Source organism: Orycteropus afer, unplaced genomic scaffold (genome assembly GCF_000298275.1).
Source record: "Orycteropus afer afer isolate SDZICR_OR568_19922 unplaced genomic scaffold, OryAfe1.0 scaffold00012, whole genome shotgun sequence".
Taxonomy (NCBI): Eukaryota; Metazoa; Chordata; class Mammalia; order Tubulidentata; family Orycteropodidae; genus Orycteropus; species Orycteropus afer.
In genome coordinates, this window is record NW_006921599.1 from 7,433,409 (window position 1) to 7,447,156 (window position 13,748).

At 39.5% G+C, this 13,748-nt stretch overlaps 1 protein-coding gene across 1 annotated transcript in view; it reads right to left on the reverse strand.

Moving 5' to 3' along the window:
• Positions 1-13,748, reverse strand: part of LOC103206358 (TBC1 domain family member 7) — a 58,860-nt gene that overhangs the window by 15,307 nt on the left and 29,805 nt on the right. Inside the window, exon 4 of the mRNA XM_007951808.2 lies at positions 1,948-2,082. Coding sequence (XP_007949999.1) covers positions 1,948-2,082 — 135 coding nt within the window. The remainder of the gene's footprint in view (positions 1-1,947; positions 2,083-13,748) is intronic.

The window sequence follows — 13,748 nt, forward strand, 5'->3', positions numbered from 1 at the left end:
AGAGTATGAAGGGATGGACACTGGGAGGAGGTAACTATGGGGAGGAAGTGGGAGGGGAGCTGCTGCATTGTAAATTTTGGTCAATGACTTGAGTATATGTGAACTGCTGTGTGAAAAGTGAATTTACTCTGTAAATCTTCACCCAAATCCTAATAAAAAAAAAAAAATAAAATAAAATAGAGAAGAAAAAAGGCCAAGAACTCTACAGAAAAAAACAGAAATGGCTCTTAAACCATCTGAAGAAATGCTCTATGTTGCAACATGAAATTACACTAAGGCATCATTTCTCACCAATCAGACTGACAAAAATCCAAAAGACTAACAATATACTATGTTGGCAATGCTGTAGGGAAACAGGCCTTCTCACATGTTGGTGGTGACGATGCAAAGTAGTATGGCCTCTCTGAAGGGGAACTTGGTAATAGCTAGCAAAATAGCATATGCATTTACCCTTTCATCTAGCCAATCTATTTCTAGGGAATCTATCCCAAAAATATACTGCAAATATATGAAAAGACTATTAATCTGCACACTGTGTATAACAGAAAAGTCTAGAAACATCCCAAATTGCCAACAGTAGGGCTGAAAAAACGGGCTATTCACATAACTGGAGTACTATGCAGACATGAAAAGGAACAAAGTTTCTATATACTACTGTGGCATGAGCTCCAGACTATCAGATGAAAACACCAGGTAGAGAATAATGTGTGTCGTAGGCAATTGCTTAATCTAAGAAAGAGGGCAGATACAAATATATATGTATATATGCTTTTTAAAAAAAATCGAAGGAGATAATATTTATATTGCCTGGCATTCTAAGTACTCAGCAAACTACAGAAATTATTATTATAATCATAATTACACCCTACTGCTAAACATTTAGGTTCTTTGCAATATTTCCGTGACCCCACATTCTTTCTTTATAAAGAAAATGAAGTCCTCATCATCAGCAGAAGGTAAAACCTAACAAGACACTTAGTTGCACTGTGGGGATATTAAACTTCAGAAGAGGCCACTAATAGTATTTAAAAAAAAAAAAAAAAAAAAACTCTCATATAACTTTTTTAAAATTATAGCAATAAAAGAAAGCTCACTTATTTTAATGACTAAATACAATTATGGTTGAGTTGGTTTAAGGACAATCTGCTCTGAAGAGGTTAGTAAGAAATGGCTTCCATGTCACACAACTCAAGTTGGCATCATTCTTGGGAGTGAGAGGCTCTGTCAAAGAGTAGAGTTTCTAAAAGCTTGTAAGCAGCAGAGAAGCTGCTGATGTAATCGCATCAATCAGAATATGGCAGATAATAAACCTATCATCACTCAGGGGTATTCTTACCTCCTTTGATGCCATATACCCATCATTCCCCATGACAGGTACATTTCTCTAGAACCATAAAATACTTCTAATGAACTTGGTAAAACTATAAAAATATGAAAAGACAAAACTCTAACAAGAAGGTAAGGTAGGATCCACTATGAAATAATAAAAATTTTGAGGACAGACTAACACCATTCTAAAAAAACAAGAACTGCTTAAATGATTTGGTATCTGTATCAATACAAAGGAAAGTGAGCTTTTCTTACACATTCTGAAGAACTTTTCAAAAAATTTCCTAACAATTTTAAAATACATTATGTTCTATAATATGCATACTAAAATAAACAGAGGAGGAGGTAGGATACCATCAATATGGAGGAGCCACATCCATTTCATGTATTATCTATGCTGCCTTTGTGCTACAAAAGCAGAACTGAGTACTTGCAACAGAGACTATCTAGGCCTACAAAGTTGAAAATATTTCCTGTGTGGCCCTTTATAGAAAACATCTGCTGACCTCTACTATAGAGGACTCACATATAACTGTAGCAGCACTGGGAGGTAGGAGTATTCCCTGAAGAACCAAGCAATGCTCATCACCACCTGTCAGTAGCCAAAAAACCCCTCACCAGCTGGGGTAGAGAATCCCGGTACTTCTTCAACTGGTTCACAAAGCATCGGATAATCCAGTAACAGTCGACACTATCTTCCACCATCTCTTCCATGGCTTTAGCAATGGCAAGAAATACTTTATCTTCTGATTCCTGAAAGATTAAGAATAAATCTCAAAAGAGAGGCAGCAGAAGAGAGGAATACGTATTTCTTTCATAAAAACAAAACTTTGCCCCCAATATTTTGAAGAGGCTGTGTTAATAAATCATAAAGCACACTGTCTATCACCATAGGGAAGACCAAGTGAAAGATAAGGAGGAGTAACTAAAAATCATTTGAATCATGATTCAATGAATGACTGAGAACTCAGGGGTTTTCTAACCTGTAACATTAGGGCCGTTACGGTGACAATGTAAATCATCAACAGGGCACTAATTCTCTGCAGCCAAAAATATTCTCAGGGCTAGACAAGAATTTCTTTGAAAATAATGTGATAAATAGCACAATTAATAATTGGAGGCAGCTGTCAATATAGTAATTTGCAAATACAACTACTTCTCACTTATCGACTACCTTGCTAGCCAACATTTCATACTTACAACAATAGTAAAAATATCTACTATCCAACTATTCTGCACATTAATGAGGCGGCAAGCCTGGTGACAATGGCTGGGGAGCATCCTCTCCCTTGAGGAGGGTCTCCCAGCAGTCTCTAGGGAGTTGGACCACTCTGCCCTCCTGCTGGTTGAGTGCTGCATCCAACTGTACTGTGGGGCCGGCCTCCTCTGTGGCCACAGGCTTCCCACAAACTGACATACAGGAAGCATTGAGCCAGTGGTATCTGTTCTGGGTCCCCAGCTTTTATGTGTGTCTAAGGCCCTACAACTTAAAATTGCTATGGGGTGGGAAGGAAGCAAAGAAAGAGGCATTGGAGAGGGTTTTTGGAAGAAATCATGTGAGTTTAATGACAGCCCAAAGTGAACTGAACAGGGCCTGAAGCCTCTGCATCAGTGGGGCTGGGTGTGTGGCCAGGATCCCAATGCCCTGGCAGGAATTCCTAAGCCTTGGTGACTTGCCAGGCCCAAGGGCAGAGCAGGCTCTGGGATCCTGAACACAAGGCTTGCAGGGGTGGGAGTAGAGCCCTGGAGGCAGCTCTGTGAGGGAAGCTTGGACCCAGCACAGGAGAAAGGTGAAGTCATTAAGTCATGGGCTCTGTAGTCACACAGCCTACACGCCAAGCCTCCTCCTCCACAGAGGAATATAATCCATAACTGGACTCTTGACAGTGATGTGCACATTATTTCCTAAATAAAAAAATAGGACATATTTCCTAAATAAAAAAAAAAAAAATGGCCAAACGTATGATCTGAAAAGAGAAAAGAAAAATCCTCCATTTTTACCAACTTTTGCATAATGATCTGGTCTTTGGAACCCAACCATGTTGGATGTATTAAATAATTCCAAAAGGACCAATGAAGTATTTGTCTTATTTCTGCATGTTCAGATACCTTTAGAAACATGTTCTGTCTTTATGCACTTACAAAGTTAAAACATCCCTAGAACCAGAATTTGAGGAATCAGAAGACTAGCATTTCTCAAACTTTGTGAAATGTCAATACTTGGAACATGAAAGCAAATCCTCAAGTAAATTTCAACAGTAAATTCATGTTAAAACAACCATAATCATATTTGAAAATTTTCTTGTTTTTGAACATCCTGTCTTACACAAAAAGCTTTAAATTTTCATCTAGGATTCCATAGCTGAAACATTTCAATGTTAAAAAGAAACTAAAAAGTATCTTTCTACCCACCTAATTCAAGTTAAATCAAAAGTCCTAATTAAAAAAAAAAAATTCATCTTCTCTCCCCTTTCAGATTATTACTGTTTTATACAATGTCAAGAGTAACAGAATAACAGAAAATCTATTTCTCTGCTCATTATTAACATGTCAGAGGAGGAAAGAAAAGTACTGGGTGTGGGTGGGGTGCCCTTGAAGGTGTCATTTCACTGACTGTTCCTGGTGACACTGAGAGGACAGAAAAGGAGGATCAATGCCCCCCAGCTGACTGTGTGCCAGGCCCTGTGCCCAGCACTGTCCTACACTCTTACTAGCAGATAAATGAGGCTGAGTTGGGCTCAGTGACTGGGGAGACTTGGAATTGCAGAGCCAAAATACACTTTGAGAGCACGTCAGCCCAAGTCTTGTAGGAAAGGTGTCTGGGCTCAAAGCATGGACAAGCTGAGTAGGGATGAGGAGGAAACTAAAACTTATTCTTTAGATTTATTGAACAAATAGATAATTTAATCTGATTAATATGTAATTTAAGAACTTGTATAGTACTGTGAGCTACCAAAACCAAGCCAGTTGCCACTGAGTTGATTCTAACTCATGGTGACCTCATGTGTGTCAGGACAGAACTATGCTCCACAAGGTTTTCAGTGGTTGATTTTTTGGAACTAGATCTCCAAGCCTTTCTTTGAAGGCACCTCCAATCTTTCAGTTAGCAGACAAGTGCTTAATAGTCTGCACCACCTGGGGACATCCTGCCAATGATAAGTGAAATTTAAAGTAGACTGTTACAAGTTCCAATTATTTCCAGGGACCATCTATCTCTCTTTTGAAGGTGCTCTGGTAGTGCAATGGGTAAGGCATGTGGCTGCTAACCAGAAAAGTTGGCAGTTCAAACCCATCAGCTGCTCCATGGGAAGTTGATGAGGCAATCTATTTCCATAAAGATTTACAGCCTTGGAAACCCAATGGGGGTTGCTATGAGTCAGAATCAACTTTACAGCAGTTGGTTTTGGTTGGTTTCTCTCTTGAGCAGTCTCTGATGGTGCAAATGGTTAAGTGCTATACTACTAATTAAACGGCTGATGGTTCAAACCCACCTAGAGGTGCCCTGAAAGATATGTTTGGCAATTTGCTTCTGAAAGGTCACAGCCATGAAAACCCTATGGAGTAGTTCTACTCTGCACACATGGGGTCGCATGAGTCAGAATTTACAACTACTCGGAGCTCTGGTAGCATAGTGCCTAAGGCATTTGACTGCTAACCAGAAGGCTGGTGGTTCAAAGCCATCAGCCACTCCTCGGAAGGAAGGCTGGGCAATCTACTTCCATAGTGATATGACCTCAGAAACCCAAGGCAGGGTCACTATGAGTCTGGGCCAATTGGATGGCACATACAACAACAACAATGGTGCAAACAACAACAACAACAACTCTTTTGATAAGCATAATAAAAGTGAATGACCTTATTAGCAACAACAACTCTCTTTTGATAAGCATAATAAAAGTGAATGACCTTATCAGCTCTAAGATTTTTCATTAACTTCAAAAAGAAAGTACAAATCATATCATATCCCAAACTACTATATTGGAAGGTTGTAATGTGTAATAAGATAAATAAATAAATAGATTTTATAGAAAAGTTTGCAGGCAAATCCCTGTTCTGAATAATTCACTTTTGTTTTAGCCAAAAAAAAAAAAAAATTACTGAAAATGCTTACAGTGAACTGCATTAATATAGCGATTGCAAAGCCTGACTCCTTTTCTTCTGCCTCTCTTCCCTTTAAGAACAATAAATAGGCCAAGTAACTAGAGTAAGGGGTTTGCTGAAGATGAAGTTAAAAAAGCAGGTTGGGGCTTATGGGGCTGAGGTTGAAAAGCTAGCTAGGGAAGGGGAGGCGGTAGAGAATGAGCAGGGGTTCAGAACAGAGGAGGAGTCAGAACTGAGAAGGCAGCCAGGACTACAAGGCCCATGTGGCCAAAGCTAAGGAGGCCAGTGGGGCCTGGAGGCCAGAGTTAAAAAGGTGGCTGGTGGTTCTGGGGAAATGAACAAAGAAGTAAAGATATTAAGGATAATGGGATCCAGATGCCTTACTATCAGAGATGTTGTTGTTGTTAGATGCCATTAAGTCAATGCCGACTCATGTCCAAAATTATTTTAAAATGAAAAAAAAATTAAATGTCATCAGTGAATGCTAAAACTAGTGGGGGAAAATTTAATTAAAAACAGGATATTACACAGTTTCAAAGTGTCTCCCCATAAAGGGAGATAGTAGCTATAAAGGGAAAAACAGTAACTTTACAACAGAAAATCCCTGTAGACACCACTTTAACCAATTCATCAAAGTGAACTTTACCACTAATGGGACAAATTAACATCATATGTCGTCTGATATTATCAACGGAGAAGGATTATAAGGAGCACCATTGGGAAAACTGATGAAATTTGCATAAGGTTTATGGATTAGATGTTAATAGTGTACCATTTTAATGTCTTGTTTTTGATGATCGTACTATAGTGACGTAGCAGAGTATTTTTCTCTATATATTCAAGTATTTGGGTCTAAATGGCATCTTATTCTCAAGTAGTTCAGGGAAAAAAAAGTATATACACATACATAGGAAAAATGACAAAGCAAATCTGTTAGAGTGTTAATGACTTCTTGGTAATACTCTTGTAACTTTTCTCTAAGCTTAAAATTACTTCAAAATAAAATGCATAAAGGATTTGGAGAAGACAGTAGTATAAACAGACCATGGTCCAACCCACCTCCACTAATGCAGCAAGAAATACAAAGAAATTGTACTTGGCTTTGAGCAAATCTGAACAGGTAGCAGAGGAAAGCAGTGGGGAACTGCAAAGAGGCAAGAATCTAGGAATCAACAGTGAATTGCCTATAGTAGGAAAATGAATTTTCCCATCATCCCCATCCCTCCCTTTAGTCATGTGGGCCACCGGCTGCCCTGAACTGGGATAATGACCGCAAGCAAGGAGCCTGCTTCCCTAACCACCATACCCCCCACCTGTACAAAGAAGTGGGACCCCAAACTTCTGCTCTAAAATCAACAAAGCAGACTTCACTGAGGGTTCACTTGGAGTGTGCTAACACTTCTCCCACCAGGGCACTGTAAGCTGCAAGGCTAGTGTACATTGCTACAGAATTGCAGTGGCATCTCTTCTCATAGTCAACATCCTGACTTGCCTCCTTGTGCACCTCATAGCTCAGGCATCTGAAACAAGCTGGACAGACCTCCTGGGGAATCAATGCAGTTCTGTCTGCTCCCCCCTTGCAATGGTATGCTGAGGACTGCTGATTGAGGCTGCTGTGTGCTATGAAGTAGGCATCTTTAGTGGAGGCTATACCCACAACCAACATACTACAGGGGGGCTCTGATTGCAAGAAGGCAGACCTCCCTAGGAGTCCATTTAGAACATGACAATTCCTCCTCACCTGGACACTGTTACTTACAAGCAATCTGTGAATTGCTACAGAAGACTCCTGCAGTGGAGTCTTCTCTCATAGTGCTCTACCTGCCTCCTGGAGCACCACATAGCTCTGCTCTCTGAAATCAACAAGACAGACCTCCATAGCATCATGGAAACAGACCATGGGTCTGTCTGTTCTCTCTTCCAGTAGATGCTGAGGACTGGTGACCAAGGCTGCACTGTGCTAGGAAGCAGGCACCTGGTGGAGCCTGCCACATCCACAGCCAACATACTACAGGGAGGGCTATGATAGCAACAAGGTAGACCCCCAGGTGGGTCTACCAAAGGGGTCCATCAAGAATGTGACAACCCTGCCTCTAACAGTTAACTGTTGGCTGCTAGACTGATATAAACTCCTATAGGTTTCCCTGAGTGGAGTCAAGATGTGGGTCCCCTAAGTACAGACTACTCCCTGAACCACCATACGGCCAGTGGGGTTCTGAAACCAGCCACACAGATTTCTCAAAGGTTCTACTTGGGAGTGCCAGCCTCTCCTCCTCCTAAAGGAAAGTCTGCCCGTGCTTCCCCTGAACTCCAGCTCAGATATAAAGAGCCCCCACAGAGCAGGGAAGGAAACCTTGGGCAAAACTGGAGGGTAACACCCAGCCCTGAAGGGAGCTCACTGGGTGTGGGTTTTCTGACTAAAAATATGGCTACAGAACAGAGAAAGGAAGGAAGAAATAGCCAGAGAGAAGACTTTGTTCCTGATGGACAGACTGATTAGTACGTAATATCTCACCTGAGTGGTAGTGCCTGCTGGTAGAAAGAATGACCACAGAGGGAAAACACAGACAAAGAACAAAAAGAAATAAAGAAAACAGTACATGAACAAAATAAGGATCTAATAAGAGACAGTACATCTGAAAGGGACAATGACTAAAATTAGAAACACAATAGAAAGACTACCAACAGATTTGTTCTAGCACAAGAAAACTGGAGGATAAGATAGTTAAAATTACAAACACTAAAGTGTAACGTGAACAGAAGCTCAAGAAAACTCAGCATAGTTTAATGAAATTATGGGACAAGAGGAGACTTTATACACATCATGGGAATTACACAAGGAGAGGAGAGAGAAAGAGAGAGAGAGACAAAGAGTATCTGAAGCAACAATAACAAAAAATTTCACCAATCTAACAAAGGACGTGAACCTACAAATCCTAGGCTGTCAAAAAGAAAAGAAAAAGAGAGAATCCTGAAAGCAGTGAGAAGAAAAGCACCACATACAAGGATCCCCAGCAAAAATCAAGTGCCGGTTTCCCTTCAGAAACACTGGAGACCATGAGTGGCCACCTAAGGTGCAAATACTGGTCTCTCCCCATCTAGAGCAAAGAAGGGTGAAGAAAATAAAAAATGTATGGAACAATTACTCCAAAGGACTAATGGACCATGTGAACTTCAGCCTCAATAAGCGGGAGACCAGAAGAAGTAGTTGGTGTCTGGCTATTACAGCTGATGACTCTGAAAGGGACTAGGAGGTCCTGGATGGAGAGGGAGAAAAATGTGGAACAAAATTAATAATCATGAAAAAGTCCAGGGTTACTGATATTGTAAACACTGGTGGAACCCCCAAGAATATGGCCCTTAGACACCCTTCAGGCCTGGAACCAAACTCATTCCCATGGCTCAACTTTCAACCAAACAACAGACAGACCTATAAGGTGAACAGTAACTCCAGGGAGGTAAGCACTAATTAGAACTATCACCACATGAGATCAAAAGGGCATTTCCCTAGGAATCAAGCTCAGAAAGCATGAAAGAATAGAAAAGGACAAATGGAAAAGGCAAACAATGGGAGGAAGTGGGAAGAGTGCTGTTACCTTGTGGGGAATGTAATCAATCAATGTCACGAATCAAAATGTGGAAATGTGGAAATACACACACATATATATTCTTCATTTTTTCACAAACGGAAAAACAATTTGCTATGTAAACTTTCATCCAAATCATACTAAAAAGAATAATAATAATGAAAAAGAAACAATGGAGGCCAGAAGGCAGTAGAATGGTAAACAGATGTACCTTGGTATTCACAGGGCACTGATTTCAAAATCCCCTGTGGATACCAAAGTATGCAGATGCTTAAGTTCCTTATACAAAATGGCATATTATTTACATATAATCTATGCACATCCTCCCTTATATTTTAAATCATCTCTAGATTACTAATACTACTTGAAACAATGTAAATACTATGTGAAAAGCTCTTTACACTCCCTCCTAGCTTTTGAGGGACTGCTTTGACCACTTAATTGCATTTTAGGAGCCACTTTTTCACAGAAACAAAGGGTGTACACAGCACAACTAGAAAATTAATGAGACACAAACTGAAAATACTCAAAAAACAAGTACTGGAGAGAAATGGAGGATCTATGGAATAGTGGGAGGCTACAGCAGGGTAGCCTACACACAACTTCATTCACATGGATTCAGTGTGGTGCTCGGCCCATGGCAAATTAGAGTTTTATTTTCTGCAGTATTTTTTTCAAATATTTTCAAACCAAAGTTGGTTGAAGCCAGAGGTGTGGAACCACCGATACAGAGGGCCAACTGTATTTAAAGTGCTGAAAGAAAAAAAAAACTGTCAACAAAGAATACTATATGCTGTGAAACTATCCTTCAAGAATGAGGGTGAAATTAAAACTTTCCCAGAAATATAGCAGCTGAGAGAGTTCATATTCACCAGAGTGGCCCTACAAAAATTACAATGAGGGTTCTGTAGATGGAAGGGAAAAGACAGGAGAAAGTAATTCAGAGATGTACATAAATAGAAAGATCTCTAATAAGGGAAATGCATGGACAATGATAAGGGCTAGTAATAATATATTAATGTTTGATAACTCTAAATGTTTTGTCCTTCATGTTTTTTAATAACAAATATATCAAAGCAGGGATAAAATGTTAAGGGCACATGAAATATAACGATGCATTTAGTGATAATAAAAGTGGGGGAGAGGAATGGTACAGAATTTCTTGTATGTTACTGAAGTTAAGTACCAACTTACCCTAGAATGTTATATATACAAACTGTTAAATGTAATTTTCATGGTAACTAATAAGAAAATACATAATATACACAAAGGAAAGGAAAAGGAATCCAAAATCGCTTACTACAATAAACCAGAAAAATATAAAAGTAAGCAGTAGTAAAGGAGAAAGACAAAGAAAGCTAAGACACACAAAAAATAACAAAATGGCAGAAGTAAGTCACAGCTCATCAGTAGTTACTGAGAATATAAATGTAAATGCTTCAATCAAACGGCAGAGAACAACAGAATGAATAAAAAAACAAAATCCAACTATATGTTGTTTACAAGAGACATACCTTAAACCAAAGGACACAAATTGGTTGAAAGTGAAAGGATGGAGAAAAATATTCCATGCAAATAATAATCAAAAGAGAGCTGGGGTGGCAAGATCAGACAAATTAGACTTTAAGACAAAATCTGTTAGAAGTGATAAAGATGGACATCACATAGTAATAAAAGGGTCAATTAATCAAAAAGATTTAACCATCACAAATATATATGTACCCAATGTATAAAACACCTAAATGTATAAAGCAAACACTGACAGAATTAAAGGGAGAAATAGATAGTACTACATTAAGGGTTGGAGACTTCAATACACTACTCTCAATATTGAACAGATCATAAAGAAAGAGGATTAACAAAGAAACAATAGACCTGAATGACACTATAAACCAACTAGACTTATACAGGACACTCCACCCAAAAACAGCACGTTCTACTCCAGTGCACAGGGATCATTCTCCAGGAGAGACCACATGTTAGGTCACAAAGCAAGTCTTGATAGATTTAAAAATACTGAAATCAAACAAAATATTTTTTCTGACCACAGTGGAATAAAGCAAGAAATTAATTTAACAGAAAAATCTTGGAAAATACAGTAACATATGGATATTAAACAATCACTGTTAAAAAATTGCCAATGATTCATGGAACATATCAAAAGAGAAATCACACATTTCCTAGAGTCAAATGAAAATGAAAGCACGACATACCACAATTTATGGGATGCAGCAAAGGCAGTACTCAGAGAAAAACTTATGGCAAAAAGAGCCTATAAGAAGAAAGAAGAAAAAGCTCAAATCAACAGCTTAACTCAACAACTCCAGGAACAGAACCAGAAAGAGAACAGGATATTAAGGCTAAGGAAATAACAAAGATCAGAAGAGAAATAAATAAAAAAAAACCCTGAAAACAGAAAAATAGAATTAATAAAACCAGAAGCTGACTCTTTGAAAAGATCAATAAAATTGATAAATCTTTAATTGGACTGACAAACAAAAGAAGGAAAAAGAAGGACATAACCAAATAAAAAACAAAAAAGGGGATATTACCACTGCCCTGACAGAAATAAAGAAAATTATGACAGAATATTCTGAACAAACTGGATAACCTACATGAAATGGGCAAATTCTTAGAAGCACACAACCTACCTAAACTGACTTAAGAAGAAATAGAAAGTCTTAAAAGACCTGCAACAAGTGAAGAGATCGAATCAGTGATCCAAAATCTGTCCCCTGTACTCCCCACCAAAAAAAGTCTTATCATGAACAGACACTTCATCAAATATATTCAGGCAGCTAACAAACACATGAAGAAATAACTGCAATCATTAGCCTTTAGGGAGATGCAAATGAGTTACCATCTTACTCTAGTACTAACAGCAAAGTTGAAAAAACAGAAAACAACAAATGTTGGTGAGGGTGTGGAGAGTCTAGAACCCTCATACTGTGATAGTTGAACTGTAAACTGGTAATAACCACTGTGGAAAATGGTATGGCACTTCCTTAAAAAGCTGGAAACAGAAATACCATAAGATCTAACAATTCCACTACTAGGTATATGTGCTAGAGAAATAAGAGCTGTGACTCAAACAGATTGATGTGCACCCACGTTGATCGCAGCACTATTCATAATAGCAAAAAGACTGAAGCAATCTAAATGCCCATCAACGGAGAAATGGATCACAAAACTATGGTACATACACACAATGGACTACTATGCAACGTTAAAGAACAATAATGAATCTGTGAAACATACCATGGATAAACTTAAAGTCCATTATGCTGAGTGAAGTTAGTCAATCACAAAGTGCAAATTACTGTATGGGACTATTATTGTAAAAAGTCAAGAAAAGGATGTCACATACACACACACACAAATACACACACACACATAAACACACATATATACATATAGTCTTCAATGTTTACTAGGAGGTGGTAGGGAAGGGAGGGCAAACCACTAAACTAGAGGGTAAATACATATTAACTCAGTGAAGGGCAGAGGGGAAAAAAAAGCCCTATTAAAAAAAAAAAAAGTTCAAGACCAGATGGCTTCACTGGGGAATTCTACCAAATATTAACAGAAGAATTGATATCAATACTGTTTAAATTCTTCCAAAAGATAGAAAAGGAAGGCATACTCCCTAATTCATTCTACGAAGTGAACCATAACCCTGATACAAAACCAAAGACATCACAAGAAAAAACAAGCTAGAGGTCAGTATCATTTATGAATACAGATGCAAAAATCCTCAACAAAATAATAGCAAAAAGACATCTTCTGACCTCCTCTAACTTCACAAGAGGAAGACAGAATCACCATCAGCAGCCCAAGGCTTATTCCTATGAGGCCAGACATGCTGCCACCCTCCAGCCTTTTACCATTTCTAATACCAACCATCCCTCCCACGGCTCACTACTGCCTGTTGGGTTTGATAATTTGATTCAATGGCCACAGAGAACTCACAGACAATACTCAACAATTATGGGGTTTATTACATAATAACAGGCTACAATTCAGGTTCAGGAATGAGCTCAGGATACAATTCTTCGATCAGGACAGTCTCCCCTCTATTGTGCCTTCAGACACACCTCTCTGGCCCTTAGCCTCTCTGCCTGGCCTCTGCCCTGCTTGGCCAAGTGCTACAAAGTTCTTTTAGCTCTGCCGATAAGTACATCTAAGTACACCCCACTCCTCCAGCAAGCCTCCTGCCCAAGGGCACTCAGTTTTCTTGCTCCATGGCCAGGTAAGTCTGTCATTCTGTCTCATGCCTCTTGCTTCCACTGCTGCCATCTCTCTGCCAGGGCATCTCTCAGCCAAGGAGGTCCAGTGTAGGGATCTCGGGTTCAAGGACGTGCTCCACTTCACCTCAAGCTCTTCCCTCTTGATGGCAGTGAGATTCCCCTCTCTGCCTATAAAAAACCAAACCAAACTCACTGCCATCGAGTCAGATCCAACTCAGAGCGACTCCTCCTTGGGTTTCCGAGGTGGTATCACTACGGAAGTAGATTGTCCAACCTTCCTTCCGAGGAGTGGCTGGTGGGTTTGAACTGCCAGCCCTCTGGTTAGCAGTCAAATGCCTTAGGGACTACACTGCCAGAGCTGTTGTTGTTGTTGTTATATGCCGTCGAGTCAGATCCAACTCATAGTGACCCCTCCTTGGGTTTCTGAGGCAGTATCACTACGGAAGTAGACTGCCCCACCTTCCTTCCGAGGAGTGGCTGGTGG